The sequence below is a fragment of the Hirundo rustica genome, chromosome Z (assembly GCF_015227805.2).
Source record: "Hirundo rustica isolate bHirRus1 chromosome Z, bHirRus1.pri.v3, whole genome shotgun sequence".
Taxonomy (NCBI): domain Eukaryota; kingdom Metazoa; phylum Chordata; class Aves; order Passeriformes; family Hirundinidae; genus Hirundo; species Hirundo rustica.
The window spans coordinates 61163043-61177330 of NC_053488.1; the positions used below are offsets into that span (position 1 = coordinate 61163043).

The 14288-nt window shown below is 33.3% G+C and overlaps 1 protein-coding gene across 4 annotated transcripts in view; it reads left to right on the plus strand.

Annotated features, from left to right (window-relative positions):
- The window catches only part of CEP120 (centrosomal protein 120), a 37844-nt gene extending 24140 nt beyond the window's left edge, over positions 1-13704 (plus strand). For 2 of the 4 annotated variants that reach the window (XM_040090623.1, XM_040090622.1), the window contains exons 19-21: positions 777-875; positions 10669-10814; positions 11486-13704. In XM_040090623.1, the coding sequence (XP_039946557.1) occupies positions 777-875; positions 10669-10814; positions 11486-11726 (486 nt within the window). In that variant the 3' untranslated portion in view covers positions 11727-13704. Of the gene's footprint in view, positions 1-776; positions 876-6444; positions 6529-10668; positions 10815-11485 lie in introns of those variants that run through there. The other 2 variants (XM_040090621.1, XM_040090625.2) reach the window with 2 other exon arrangements.
- Positions 13705-14288: the final 584 nt, after the last annotated feature.

The following is a 14288-nucleotide window of genomic DNA, read 5'->3' on the forward strand; positions in this document are numbered from 1 at the left end:
TTCTACAGATTTTCTAAGCTCTAACATATATTTTTAGATTTCCTATTTTTGTTAGATGAATTAAATGAATCAGTGCTTTAAGATCTTCACAAATTTAATGAAAATATTTTTTTAAGATTTTAGAAAAAACTTCCTCAGAGATGTTAATTAAAAATATTCAATTTTTATTGTTTTGTATACTTCGTAAATATTTTCATTTGTCTTTTAATAAAAAAAAATCTTTTTGGACAGATAATAAAATTAATTTTTTTAGTGGTAAAAACTTTTAAAGATTTAGTTAGTAACATCAAAGCTTCACATTAGAAACAGAGATTTGAAAGAATGGTTTGAGCAGATGAGTATTTCAGAGAAAAGAATGTAGGACATATCTTCCATCAGCAAACTACAAAAAAACTATGTACCTTTTAAAGAGAGATTTATCCTTTGGCATTTTTTGTTAAATTAATGCTTATAACCTTATTTTGAATAAAAAAGGCATGAGGGGATGGCTGATTTGGGAATCTTAAATTTAAAGGTTACATCAGCAGATTTAGTGCTAAAAACTAATCTATTTCTTTTTGTATAGACGGTCATCCAATAAAAATAAGGTTATATTTTAAACAAGAAAATGTTCTTGTGCCATAATATTTATGTTATATTGTATAACAGCTTTAGATGATGTTGTATATTACGCTACATAAACACTTTTCTTAAACCAGACCCTTTGTATATATACATCTTTCAGTGATCGTTACTGCTGTTATTGCTTCAGCTGATATGATTTTAATTGCTTTTAGGTTGAACTTGAAAGAAAGTTAGAATCAGCTACCAAGTCAAAACTCCACTACAAACAGCAATGGACAAGGGCTTTGAAAGAACTTGCAAGGTTAAAACAGGTAGGTGGGTTTACTTTGGTCATATGAGACAACTAAGTTATTGTCATGTTGGAAGCTACTAGGATTACTGTTAACTACTGTTTTCCTGTTTTTAGTGTTTGTTTTTGCAAAGTAAAGCTCTCAACTATGCTTTTAACAAAAGTGAGAACAGCAAAACTGGCTTGAGTTTGAACTCAGGAAAGGCCAAGGCTCAGACCTGCAAAGAAGATTGAAATAGTTAAAAGCAGATGTGATTAAAAAAAAAAAAAGTTTCATTTAATTCCAAATAATTCTGCGTCAGCACTTCCAGGAAAACATTTTGCTACAATCCCAACCATCTCGGTCAGTTACAGTACTAATACCCATTTTGTATTTTAATTGCGTAATAAATGTAGGGTAAAGCTGAGATTTTACTGCTAGGTTTTAACAGAGCTCTTGTGTGTCTGTGGCATCTATATAGATACAGTTATATACTTCTGATTTGAAATTACTCTGTTTAAACTTGCAGTAGTGGCAGCTTCATCCTTGTTGAATCTGTATTACTTGTGTTTTGTCATCATCTGTCTTTCATGAATTCCAGTAAACATTAGCTAAATGATGGGCTTAAGAATGGCTAACATTTCTATTGGCCCTGACAAACAAATTAGTAAATCATTAATTCCAACTGATTCATGAACAAACTTTGACATGAACACAAAGCTTCAAGTTAAGAGTTTTTATTGCCTGTATTCACACCTACTTCTACCTTGAGGAACACTTCTGGGTTTTCTTACAGATTATGGTACCTACTTCATTTCTACTAATACAATATTTATTTTGGAGAGTAAGAAGTTAAGCCCGTGCTCTTCTAATTTACGAGGCTTCTTTAATCTGTATTTCTGTTTGAAAAGAGTCAATGCACAGCGTAATCATAATAAGTAAGTTAAAACTAACCTTCATTTGCAGTCTTCAAATTGTACCTTTTTGCCAAGTGATAAAAGGAGTCATTTCCAATTTGTGAAACATCCATGCCTGAGAAGGCGATAGGAGGAAGAATATAAATCTTATCCCTCTGATTAAGATTTCTTCAGCAGTCATGAAATATCAGCCTATTTTTTCTTGTCACATTTTAAAATTTCTGTAGAATAAAATCAAAGATTGTCACTTGCCACACTAACACTAATTTATGTCACTGTCAGTTCTTGTTACAAATTTCATCACCATTGACCTGATGATCTGAACTCATTAATATATGTTGATGGTTTCAGCTGAACCTCCTGATGAAAGTCTGAACCATGAAATAAGTTGGCGTGTGCCAACTATGAATTATGCTACCTAAAACTTCTACAACAGAACAAACCCTTTAAAAGTAATTTCTTGTGGTTTTTATACTCCTGTACTTCATCTATACTTAGTCTGTTGATAAAGGTTTTAAGTGACTCTAAAGAGCCAAATAAAAGCTGAAGCAAATCTGATTTTAAAAAATTACTGTGTTTTAAATATAAATTTGGAAACTGTTGCTTAAGGAGTTCTAGATTTGCTTTAGTTCAGATGATTTGTGCAATTGTGCGTGGTCTGACCAATTTCTTGTTTGAATTGGATTAGTACCATGTTAATTTTGCATTGCCTCTGGTGAATAGCCACAGGACTGTAATCTGTGCCAGTAATTTGTCACACCAAAGCTCTCTAGAGAACTATACAAAACATTTGTGTAGTGAGGATTAGACGCTGAAAGCCGTATCTTAGATTGTTAATAAATGTTAATGACAGAACCCAGCTGGTAAGTCTTGGAAATGAGATCTAATGCTTTGCGCCCATTGCCAAAAAAATGTTTAAACAGAGATTTCCATTACTTAAAGGTGACCTGGTGCAGTCAATTTGTGAATTAAAGAAGCATAATCTACAGGCTAAGCATTTAGTAAAATACTCTTCTGATTTGCAACCATAGAAGTCAATGTTTCCTTAATTAAAAAGTTTTCTTTTAGTTTGGAACTAGTTCTTAGCACACATCTGGGATAGTTTTATATTTTGCAGTATATGAGACAGAGCATATAACTTAAAGTACGGGACTGTAAATAGAATATGATCTAAGCTTCTCCATGGGTAGGATTTTGAATGCTAAACACAATGCCAGTTTTACTGAAATACACAAAGGCACACACACGTCATATTTACCTGTACTTAGAAAATACAGTTACTTGAATTTAAACAGTTTGTAAAACTGAGTGACAATAGACTTCACCTAGCTTACTTTTTCTCTGTTACTCAGTAAAATCTGTATTAATTCTTCATTTGTTATAGCTGTATTCAGCTTTCAGGGTGACAAAAATGTCATCAAATTAGCTACATATCTGTGTATTCAGGTAAAACTTATGATTTCTGGAGATTTCAAAAACTCTTTCAATGTTGCTGATTGGGTGATCTTAATACTACACAAATAAGATTTACCTTTTTTTTAAATTTATATGAGCATTGTTTCTAGGAGGAATCCAAACTATTTACATGAAATTGCATTCATGCTTACACAGAAGCTATATATCAAATTTAGTGCCTGTCTGGGTGTAAGAAACATCGTATCAAAACGGAAATCAAAACTGGTAGAAATGTAATTTTCAGAAGTTGCTCATTTCTGTTAGATCTCAAAATGTATGTGCATCTAGTGTTCTGGAAGAAGTATTTTTATAAGTTTTCTAATGTGTTTTGTGTCCTACTGACCTTTTAGAACCAGCACTGAGGTATTTGTTTAAAAGAGCATAGACCACATTGGCTGGCTGACAGTTCATTCCATCTTGTCCAGTATCTTGCTTATCCACTCAGTAATTAATTTGATTAATTTTTAAATAATTTAGCCAAGGATAGTATGTAAATCTTTGTTTAAAAAAATAGAAAGGCACACGCACACACAAAACCCCCCACAGTTGAAAGTCTAAATCCTGGTTAAAAACTGTGTCTTGAGACCATCCAGGCCCTCCTAGTGACTTGTCAGGTCTGGGTTATTTTCAGAAAACTTTACTTGAGTTCCTTAGCTTCAATGGTAAGTTTTTCCCACAGACTTGCATGGTATGTATGAGTGGGAGAGTGAATAGTGGCTGCTATTTAGCCATTGTTTAGTCTAGTGTATGTATGTTTACATCTCCCTTTTGGATTTATAGGCAGCTATGGTAAAATAAAGATTGTGCTTCCTTGATTGAAGAGCCTCTTAACTAAAGCACCTGGTGGCATACAGGGATTTTTTTAATGATCTGATTATAATTCAAATTTTGATGGGTTTTTATTACTGCTTAATTTTTATTAAACACTGATATTTCTGTATCATCATAGGTTTCAAAATGTGATTAAGATTTCCACCGTACAAGCTTCTAAAACAGTATTCCATTTCTCAAGCATATTAGAGATGAAAACTAGTAAAGAAAAATAGTAAAACTTTGAAGTAAATTATCTGATAACTAGAACACAGACTTATTTGGTATGGATTTATTTTGTTTGTGAAGGAAAATGGCAAAATATGAAATTAATAAGTGAAAGGAATATTGGTGATGAATTTTATTGAAGGAGGCAGGTGTGGGGTTGAAGGAAAAGGAGCAAGGAATAGCAGGATTAGCAGCGGTGAGAAAGTAGCGCAGGAGAAGGTACCTGGACCAACTAATACATATTGCAGATTTAATTCTTGATATTCTTGCATATGATATTCTTGATTCAGCTATTGCTGCCTTTCTGTGGGATAGTGGCTGATGATTGGGTGACGGTGCAGTTACAATGTATTTCCAAGTGTTCTGAGTTTCTGGTGGGTTTTATATTCTATTCACAATGTTGCCTTTAATCCAGCAGCTGATGATTCTGGAGTGTTCCCTTAGATGAAATTTAAAAACGCAAAATGTTTAGAAACAAAAATTCTAGTAATTCTTATTGAAATTTAAAGAAGTCTGACTGCCTAGAATAAGCAGTTGGGAATAAATCTGAAACATTTCTTATTTTAGGATATATTATAGGAGTAAAGTTTGGAAAGTTAGCCAGAAAGTCTTGACTGAGAATTTTCAGTATGCAGTATGTATGTTTAAACTTGTGCGCACTGAAGAATACTAAGTATTCAATTGTAGCTTAATTTTTCAGTATACACAGAATAAAATGAAGGTGTTACAAGGGGATTTAGAAGTGTGGGACTTAATTTTATGTGTAAAGTCAATGTGCAGAAGTGTTTTATTGATACTGGTTTTTTACTTTTAAACATCTCACAATAAATTCTGCTACATTTCAAGACCTACTATACAGCAGAGATCTGCTCCTTCTCTATTTAAAAAAGAAAAGTGCTCATTGCTCAGTGGATTGTTACATTGTCTTGGAAAAGTGATTTTAATACCTAAGTGTCTGATGAAGTGACACCAGTTTCGTCACTGAAGTGAATAAGAAATCCTTCCTTCTCTCTCATCATAACAAAATATAGTCTTTTTATGGTCCATCATCATAACAAAATTGTCTATAAATTAATTTAAAGTGAGCATGCCTCCCTTCTTATCAAACTGTTGTAAATCCTTTGCCATCTTCTTGTATTGATGGATTATTAGGAAATGGGTTTCTCTTGCTCTGCTAAGAATGCTATAGATAGAACAAGTTTTCTGTTATGCACCCTACAAATTGTTATGACAGACTTTTTAAAGAAGTCAAAGACTAATGTTGAGAAAGACATTTGAAAATCACAGAATATGAAGTGTGTTATGTAAATTACACACAGGATCCATCATGAAAGAATCCCTTCTCACTTGTTTTAGTGTCTGTTTTCCAAGCTGGACTGTCATGAATTGAATGGTAGGAAAACCTTGCTTCAGCAAATGTTGATTTTTATTTTTTTAATTTAATATTGTTGTGTTTAAAAGTTGCTGTTAAGGGCCATAGCATAGCATGCCTCTAAAATTCTTGACTTTTGGTGACTTAAATTAATCTGGACTTTTCCCTCGACACTCCAAATAAGAAAGTGCCAAGTATTTGCCATGTTTACATCACAATTGTATTAGTAATCAAATTAAATATCAAACCAAATTTATCTGAAAGGAATTCCTACTCAACATTATCTTGGAGACAAAATGTACTGATAAAGGTGTTTCTCTCTTGTATTGGGAAAACAAGAATTTAGCACTCAGTATATTTAAACTTGTGTCCCTACAAATCTGGGACTATAATCCCTAGCAAAGAGCATGCTCACTAGTGACACTGGTTTTGGTTTGTTTTGTGTTTATTGGGTTTTTTTGATAGAATTTTTCTCAGAGAAAAACACCAAAAGGAACAGGAACTGAACAAAGGAGTCCGCAGAAAAGCCTTGCTTTTCCTTCATCTCTCCTTGGCTTATTCATTATCCTCTGTCTTTTTCTTGGTTTAATTAAACATTATTAAAGATATTCTTTAAAAGTTACAGTCCTGAAATGAACTTGTTTGGTGAGGGCATAAAGGACCAATCTGTTAAATAAAATCTGATCAATATGAAAGCATTGGGACTAGTATATCCTCTTTCTGTTCTGACTGAGCTTTATACACTGTTCTATTAACCTTAAATATATGTACTTCTTCTAACATATACCTCTCCTTTGAGCTAGTCTAAAATGCCTTTTTTTGCTCTCAGATTGCCATTGTGAGCATGTTGCTGGACAGCAGAAATGTATGGATCATTGAACTTCCCTGCCTCAAATAGTGACACATCAGTGGGTCATAAAGTCTGTGGTCCCACACGCTGCTTCTGGCCAGCATGCAGTTATGCCTTTCATCTGCGGGTGGAAGAACACTTTCAAAATTTTCCCTCATAGACCTGAGTAATATACTTCACAAATGAAGGATTGGATTAGAAGGCTTCTACTCAGTAGTCACAGCTATGTGATGATTTCTGTTTATGTGGAAGTATTGCTGTCCTAGTAACAAGTGCTACTTTGTTTTGCGTTAGTTTTGCAGTATTTAGTTTTTGGTCAATTTTTGCACAATGTACCTTCAAAATTAATTTTCTCATAGAATTATTGAGATACACAAATATGACAGACTTAGATTAATACTTCACCTTCCCATGACAGTACCCCTTGTTTAAAATGAGACAATGAGAGCACGAATAAACTGAATTGCAGAACAAGGAGTTTCCTAAAATTAATCCTTATCTCATGATTTGCAAAAAAATTTATTGGACTGAAACTAAACATTTTACAAATCAGCATAAGTTGAAAGGCTGATAAGAGAGATAATGGCAATTAAAAGTCCTCTCAGGTGTAAAAGAGTTAAATTTTTGTCATCACATTAAGAGGAAAATGTCAGTCTCATCCTCCAAGATAGTTTTCTTACAGATGAGTCAGTTTCTTGTAAATGACATTCTTATATAATTTATTGTGAGTCCTTCAAGACTCTTACCACTGTTAGATAATGTCAACAGGAAAGCTAGGATGTACTAGACAAATTATTTTAAACCCACAACTTGGACATGCAGAGTGTACTGCATCTACTCAGTGATATCAGTGTTAAGTCTCTTACACTTATCTAATCAGGAGAAGTAGCTAATAACCAGACTGAATTACTGGATTCCTTACCTGTAAAACCAGATAACCAGAAATTTATGGATTTGTTCTACATATGCAGGTCACAAGCTCCTCACCTTAGACTAAATAGGACTTCACAAAGGAGATTTAACACACTCAAAATTTTAGGTCTCATGTTTGAATTAAGGTGTTAGTCACAACATTTTTTTTTCCTGAAACAGCAGCATTTTAATTTTCTTTGTAAAGGATTTAGTTTAGGAAATTGAATGGGGGCACTGAGAACAGTGATTGATGGTCTCAAAAGAAGTAAGTATTAGCTTGTCCTCATACTTTTAGATTATTTGTAACTGGGGTAATCAGATTGACTGTCAATCTGTGTACTTGTTCTGTTAACTAAAGTTGAAGTAGTTTTGTAGCAAGCTGCTTAAGACAAGATCACGCTCTGGGTTTTTTCTTACTATCTGCATTTAGCAAAATAAACAACTGAACATTATTCCAAGTACCATAATAGTTATGATATTTCCATTCTTTCTCATAGCTTGTTTATTCCATTCTTCTTTGTAGCCTGTTTTGTACTTGAAATATGGCTTTGCGTACTGCGTATATCTGTGTACTGTTGCCTATCTACGTATTTTGGAACTAGAGAATACCATTGTGATATTAGCTGGATCTTTAGGGAAGAAAAACCTGAAAAAACCCACTCTCTGCCTCTTCTTTCAAATACTTCAACAGTACTGCTTTATATGTAGTATTTTTTAATTAAGCATAAGTGTCTATCTTCATTCAAAACTTTCTGTGATCAAGAAGCTTGTTGTGCATGCTCAAGTATATTGCTTAACAACATATTTTAATAACGTGAATCATTTCACTAGTTGGAATATTATGTAGTTTTGAGTTTCAGCCATGTTTTTCATTGGGTTGGAAAGACCCAGCTAGTGAACTGATGTGAAATATCAGTCTAGTCAATACAGAGATCAGCAGTAGATGCACAAGATCTATAAACACAAGTTGGATATCTTTGAATAGCCTCCAGCAGCTCTCAGTCAGTCAATTAAGTATATCGTGAGCCGGCAGTTGCATTCAGGCTATTGTCTTTAATGGACATATGTGAATGTATTCTTTATTATCTGTTTCCTTTTCAAACTGTTTCCTTTTCATTTTTGTCTCCATAACTTCCTACTCTTTACACATCTGCCTTTTCCCCCACTGAATTACACTGTATCAGCAGCAAACTTTCATAGTGATTTCCTCTTCTATGAATATGTTGAAGAGTAAATTCTAGTGGAATTCCACTGTTAACTTCTTGCTCTTGTGGAGATGATCAATTGCTATCCTTTCTGTGGTGTTCTAAATCCTGAATCAGCTGAGAGTACTTTTCCCTGTGACTGCTTAGTTGTGTGTTTGGTAGGAGGTTTCTTTAGTGTGGTGTTTGTTTGGGTTTTTTAAGACTGGTGGGAAGAGTGACTTTTCTAAGAAAGCTAGATTTATTCTTCCTGGTGTACCCATACACTGTGTTGGGTTTGGGTTTAGTTATGGTTTCAACCAGTTTGGCCACTATGAAAGTTAAGTTCTGCTGGTACTTCCTGGGTATTTCTAAGGCCTCTGTTTAAAGAAAGAGTAATTAAAAAAAAAAAAAAAAAAAAGTTATTCCTGTGGTGTCAACACCAGTTTTAGTGATGGATTAAGACAAACCTCCAGTCAATGTCACAACTTTTTGTTATAACTCTTGAAAATTCTAAACATCAGCAGTCTGTAGTAACTTGTTTTAATATTTGCTGTATGTTTTTTTAGATTATTCTCAGACTGAAACAGTATAGGTTTTATTATAGTATTCTTCAACTCTTTCCCACATAAAAAAAGGGTTTCTCTCACATCGGAATGTCCTTCTGTAATTAATTCTTGATGGGGAAGGAAGGACTGTGGCCTTATCTTCACCAAGTGCTTTTTCTATGCTTCAGTCATCTATCAGCTGTAGTCTCTTTGGCAGGATTCCTGCTTCTGTTTTTTTATTAGTATGTATCTCTTTAGCAAGATTTATAACCTTTGAGATTTATAACCTGTCTCACTGATGTTCTAACATTTAATTTGGCTGTCTGGTGTATTGAATTTAGTATGAAAACAAAGTTTTTAGAGTCTTTAGGGTTGACTTCTTGTTGAGTACTTCTCTATTGCGTTGTCTGTTCACATTAACAGTTAAGGTCTTTTTTTCAGTACCAATTCCTTCTGAAATTCAAATTTTCTTGCCCATTATTGATCATCAACAGGGAGTGCTTAAAATGCTGGCAGCTGGAATTCAGGAAACAACCTGATTAAAGTCTTTCAAATATTATGAGGTTGATTTTGTATATATAGTATGCCCACACATATCAAACAAAAAATTACCTTTTTTTTAACCCGCATAATAAATATAATACTGATTGTATTAATAACCAAACACTCCAGTTGAAAGCAGTGTCAGAATTGCAAAGATGAACTTGCACTTCGTGATATGCCTAGATCCAGGATGTTTGAGTAATCTCCTGTCTTATTTTTTAACTACCTGAGGTCTTCTGTCTTATTCTGTGTAAGACTGACTGTATTCAGATAGTGCACTACGTCATATGGAAAATAACTGGGGGGAAAACAAGTGGAGAGAGGACCATGTGTATTATATCACTTTAATGTCATGGAGTAGTAGCGGATTCAAACCTTAGTTTTTTTAGTATCTGTATAGGTTTAAAAAATTAGAGCCAAGCAACTTTTGGAATGGATAGACTGATTTCACTAAATTCACAAAGTAAGTTATCTAAAATTTTACATAGTGCTGCAAAAGCAAAAGAACACCTTGCCAGAATTTTGTTTCCAAGACTTATTTTTTAACTACAAATTGTAATTTCAAAAAGCAGTTCTTGAAGCTTTGGTACTAGGCACTATGGGGTTGATGATATAACTTTTCCTGCAGCTATTTACCTTTTATTTTCTCAGAAAAATTTATTTCATATACCACTGCTTGAGCAGTTCCAGAAGGGTAAGTTTTATGTCTACCAACTTAAAGCCAGAGTTAGTGAGAGGGTTTGTTAATAATTTTGCTATTTTGTTAATTGGAATACATCTGTAATTGGGCTGCAGTTGATCCAGCCTGGAGAGGTTTACTGTGATGGTGACAGTCACTGGTCTTACTGCATTGTAGATATCAGTGGCTAAGACATTCTGTTAACTCCTACATTTCTAATACTCCTGGAGATGTAATTGTCATGACTTCATTCCTAAAGTTCTGTTCTGTTGCTATAATTAGCACTTTTACATGTAATCACATAGTCAACTGAGCTATGTCTTCACCCTTTCCCACACAGCGAGAACAAGAAAATGCAATGGCTCACCTTAAAAAGCAGCAACAAGAGCTCGAGCACATGAGGTTGCGCTATTTGGCAGCAGAAGAGAAAGAGCTGGGGAAAACAGACCGACAAGAGCTGGACCATATCAAAAATGAACTTAACAGGTATAAAAAGTATTTGTAAGACTCTTCCTCAGCTGCCCACTTTCCTTCCTGTCAGTCTCAAAACAGGAGAATATTCAATTAAATCAAGATTATAATTGGCTGTCAGAAAAAACACAGTTTAGTGTCCCTTAGGTAAAGATTGCACATTTGTAAAATGCAACAGTACAGCAGTATAGAAAAATTCATGTTTAACACCACCTGATTTATTTTTTGTTAAGGTCATAGATGTACAGCACCAAGCTTTTTTTTCTATTTTAAACCTTCTGTTATAAGCATAGCTGCTATGTTGAGAAAAGAATGAGGCACATTTTATTCTTATTTTGAATACATTAAAATTTAAGATTTATCTAATGCTATCCTCCAAAAGCTGTCTGCACCAGTGTTCTGTATGTTGAACCCTTTTAATTTGAGTACAGTTTACATGACCAAGCAGAAGCCTTGTTAGGGAGTATCATAGATACATATGCACATAAAAAAGGTTTTGTTAATATTTAAGTATTATATTAGTATTTTTTGTTGTTGTTGTCTTCCCCAGAGACAGAATAATTTTTTTACCTTTTACAGATTGCTTTATTTTATTTAGTAGTTCAGTAGACAAACTAAAGACTTAAACAAAGATAATCAGAGTGGGGATTAATATTCTCTAACTCTTTCTATTTTGTCAATATCAGACTAAAACAACATGAAGAAGAGAAAAAGAAACCACAGGATGTTAGAGATAATTCTGCTGGTGGAGTGGATAGTCTTTATTGTAGAAAACTAAATGAGAATACGGATGATTACCTCTCTCGTCTGATAGAAGAGAGGGATACCCTGTTGAGAACAGGAGTCTATAATCATGAAGACTATATTGTAAGTGAACTTGATCGTCAAATCAGAGAAGCTATTGCAAAAAGGAACATTACTATTTAAAAGCATGAAAAAAGTTTTTAGAAAGAGCTAAATTCTGAATAGAGTGACTTTTATGAGCCTACAGTACTTTGTGAAATATGTAACATCATGCTTTGTTTTGCACATTATGGTCAGCTCTCTTTGAAGTCAATGTAAATATTTGGAATATGTCAAGTTAAGCACAGTTTTAAGTTTTATGGGGGCAATGACTGGTTTTTAATGTTTCTATACTCATATGTATATATATAAATTGCGTGTGTGTAAATATATTTATCTTCTGTACACTCTTCCAAAATGTTTCCTACCTCTTTTTGCTTCACCCTGATGAGGTTTATTTGTAATATTTTTAATGTTGATTCTAAGAGGCTTTTAGTCAATATTGTTATGATTTCATTCAATTTTTAAAAATATCTCTTCAGCTATACCAGGGCAAAATGACATCAGCTTTTTTCTCTTACAAAATTCTTAATTCTGAACTGAAGCACTCACCCAATGTTTGTTTTTCACTAAATGACAAGTAATAAATTTTTGCTTCTGACTGCAGCTAACATAACTAAGTTATTTAGTAAATTAGAGACAAGATTTGGAGTGTGAGGGGGAAAAAAAAATCAAACGTTATGAAACTGAAGCCGAATCAGTTATTAACTAACCTGATTGCTAGGGTTGCCCTAGCAGTTTTGCACGTGTCCTGGTAAGGGTATACCCAGGACAGTGAAGAACTTCTTCAGAAGTATACATGCATTCTTATATCAATCGCTAATGAGGAAAGATACTTAAAGCCATAATTCTGAACACAAACATAAAACAAGAGCTTTTCTAAGTCAAGATGTTTTCTTTAACCAGATGTAAACCACTTCCAAGTTACTTAACATGTATTTCAAAACCTGTTATCTCATTACCGCTTAAGTTGTATGTAAAGTTGCGTTTGATTGTGGAAGTACAAACAGCATGCAAGGGAGAAATCCACAGTTAGTGTTAGTTCGTGCATAATCATAGCTGAAAAAGTTTTGGTTTCCAGCTTTCATTCCATTTCTGTTAGATTTGTGTGGATTCACCTAATAACATTAACTTACAACACTGTCTGTTCAAAAGGCATTCTTGTCTGTCCTGTCTTCAAATTGACATTTGAATGCCAAGTACAAAAGTCATCATGGGATTTATTGCTTTTAAAATGAACAAAGGTACCAATGGAAAAAATAGTGGTTTGGGTTTTTTGCATAAAATCAGTGAACTTTCATAGAGAGGGTTGTAAAAATGCGACCTTCCTGTTTTGAGTGGCATTAATTATAAAATGGGAGGAGAGGTATTTATATCTGGTTTTACCTCTCCATGCATTGTTTGTTCTCCTTACCATGAGTATAGGTTCTGCTAACAAACTGTTCATTTAGACTTCTTAGAAAAGTTATAAATAAGCTGTATAAACATTGAGATCATATTCCCTGAGAAATACTTGAATACTTGTCAATGCCATACTTGTAAGAAATGCATTTGTAAATGTATTTTTCTATGTAGTGTGCTTAAAGATCCCTCTCCACAAAATATCACCCTCTGAAATCCCATAGAAATCCAGGAAATGCAATTTTTCAATACTTTTTACATCACACTGTGTCATATCACTGATACAGGGTTACATGCAATTATTGTAAATTATGCAGGGAGCTTCTATCTTGACAGGAAAACTTGTTCATGGCATTTTTTCTTCAAATGCTTGCTCACTTGTGTAGTTTCTTCTCTAGACACTGGAGGGTGCCTGAGACTTAAATATAGCAAAGACGGTGTTGACTAAATTTTCATAACTGGTTGGTTTTTGGACTAGTATTTTATAACTTTTCAGGTATATCATTTCATGAAGTAAAATTTGATTTTCAAATAAATATTAAGGACTTTGCATTTATTTTTTAAGTATGTAATTGAGCAAATAATTTTGTGTACTATTTCCAGTCATATGACAGTCTTTAGTGCTTGAATCTATAAAAGAATAAACTTGTTAAACAAAGTTAATTTCACTTTTTTATTTTTTCTATTAATTTTTTAATTGAGTCTCTTCTGTGGCATGTAAAAAATTACAATCATGTTGCTATATATTTTATAAAGAAACTTGAGTTTTCTTTCTAGCAAATCAAAGTACTGGGTAAGATGAAGCATAGAATGTTTGTGTTTTTAAAAAAATCTATAAACTTCATAATTTAAGCTATTTGGTTCCATGTAGCTATTTGAAAGATTACAGCTTACAGGGTGCAAAGCATACATTTTGTGATTATTAAAGTAACTTACATAGAAGATTTATTTTTTATAATCATTACTCTTAGTGTTCATTGTTTCAGAATGAGGAAATTAATGATAATCTAAGATGTATGTTTCAATTTAATTTTTCCAGCACAATTTGCCTCTGCTTCAGTCTGAAGTATTCCAGAAGCAAAATATGTTTGTAGTAGATATATATAGCAGACATGAGCTCAATATTTCTGTCTTTCAAAGAAAATTTTTGTGTTGGATTCCATTTGCCTTTTTATTATCTCAAAGCCATTTTAGAGCTTTGTCATTCAGTGGAAAGACCAAATAACATTTTTTAATCAAAAACAT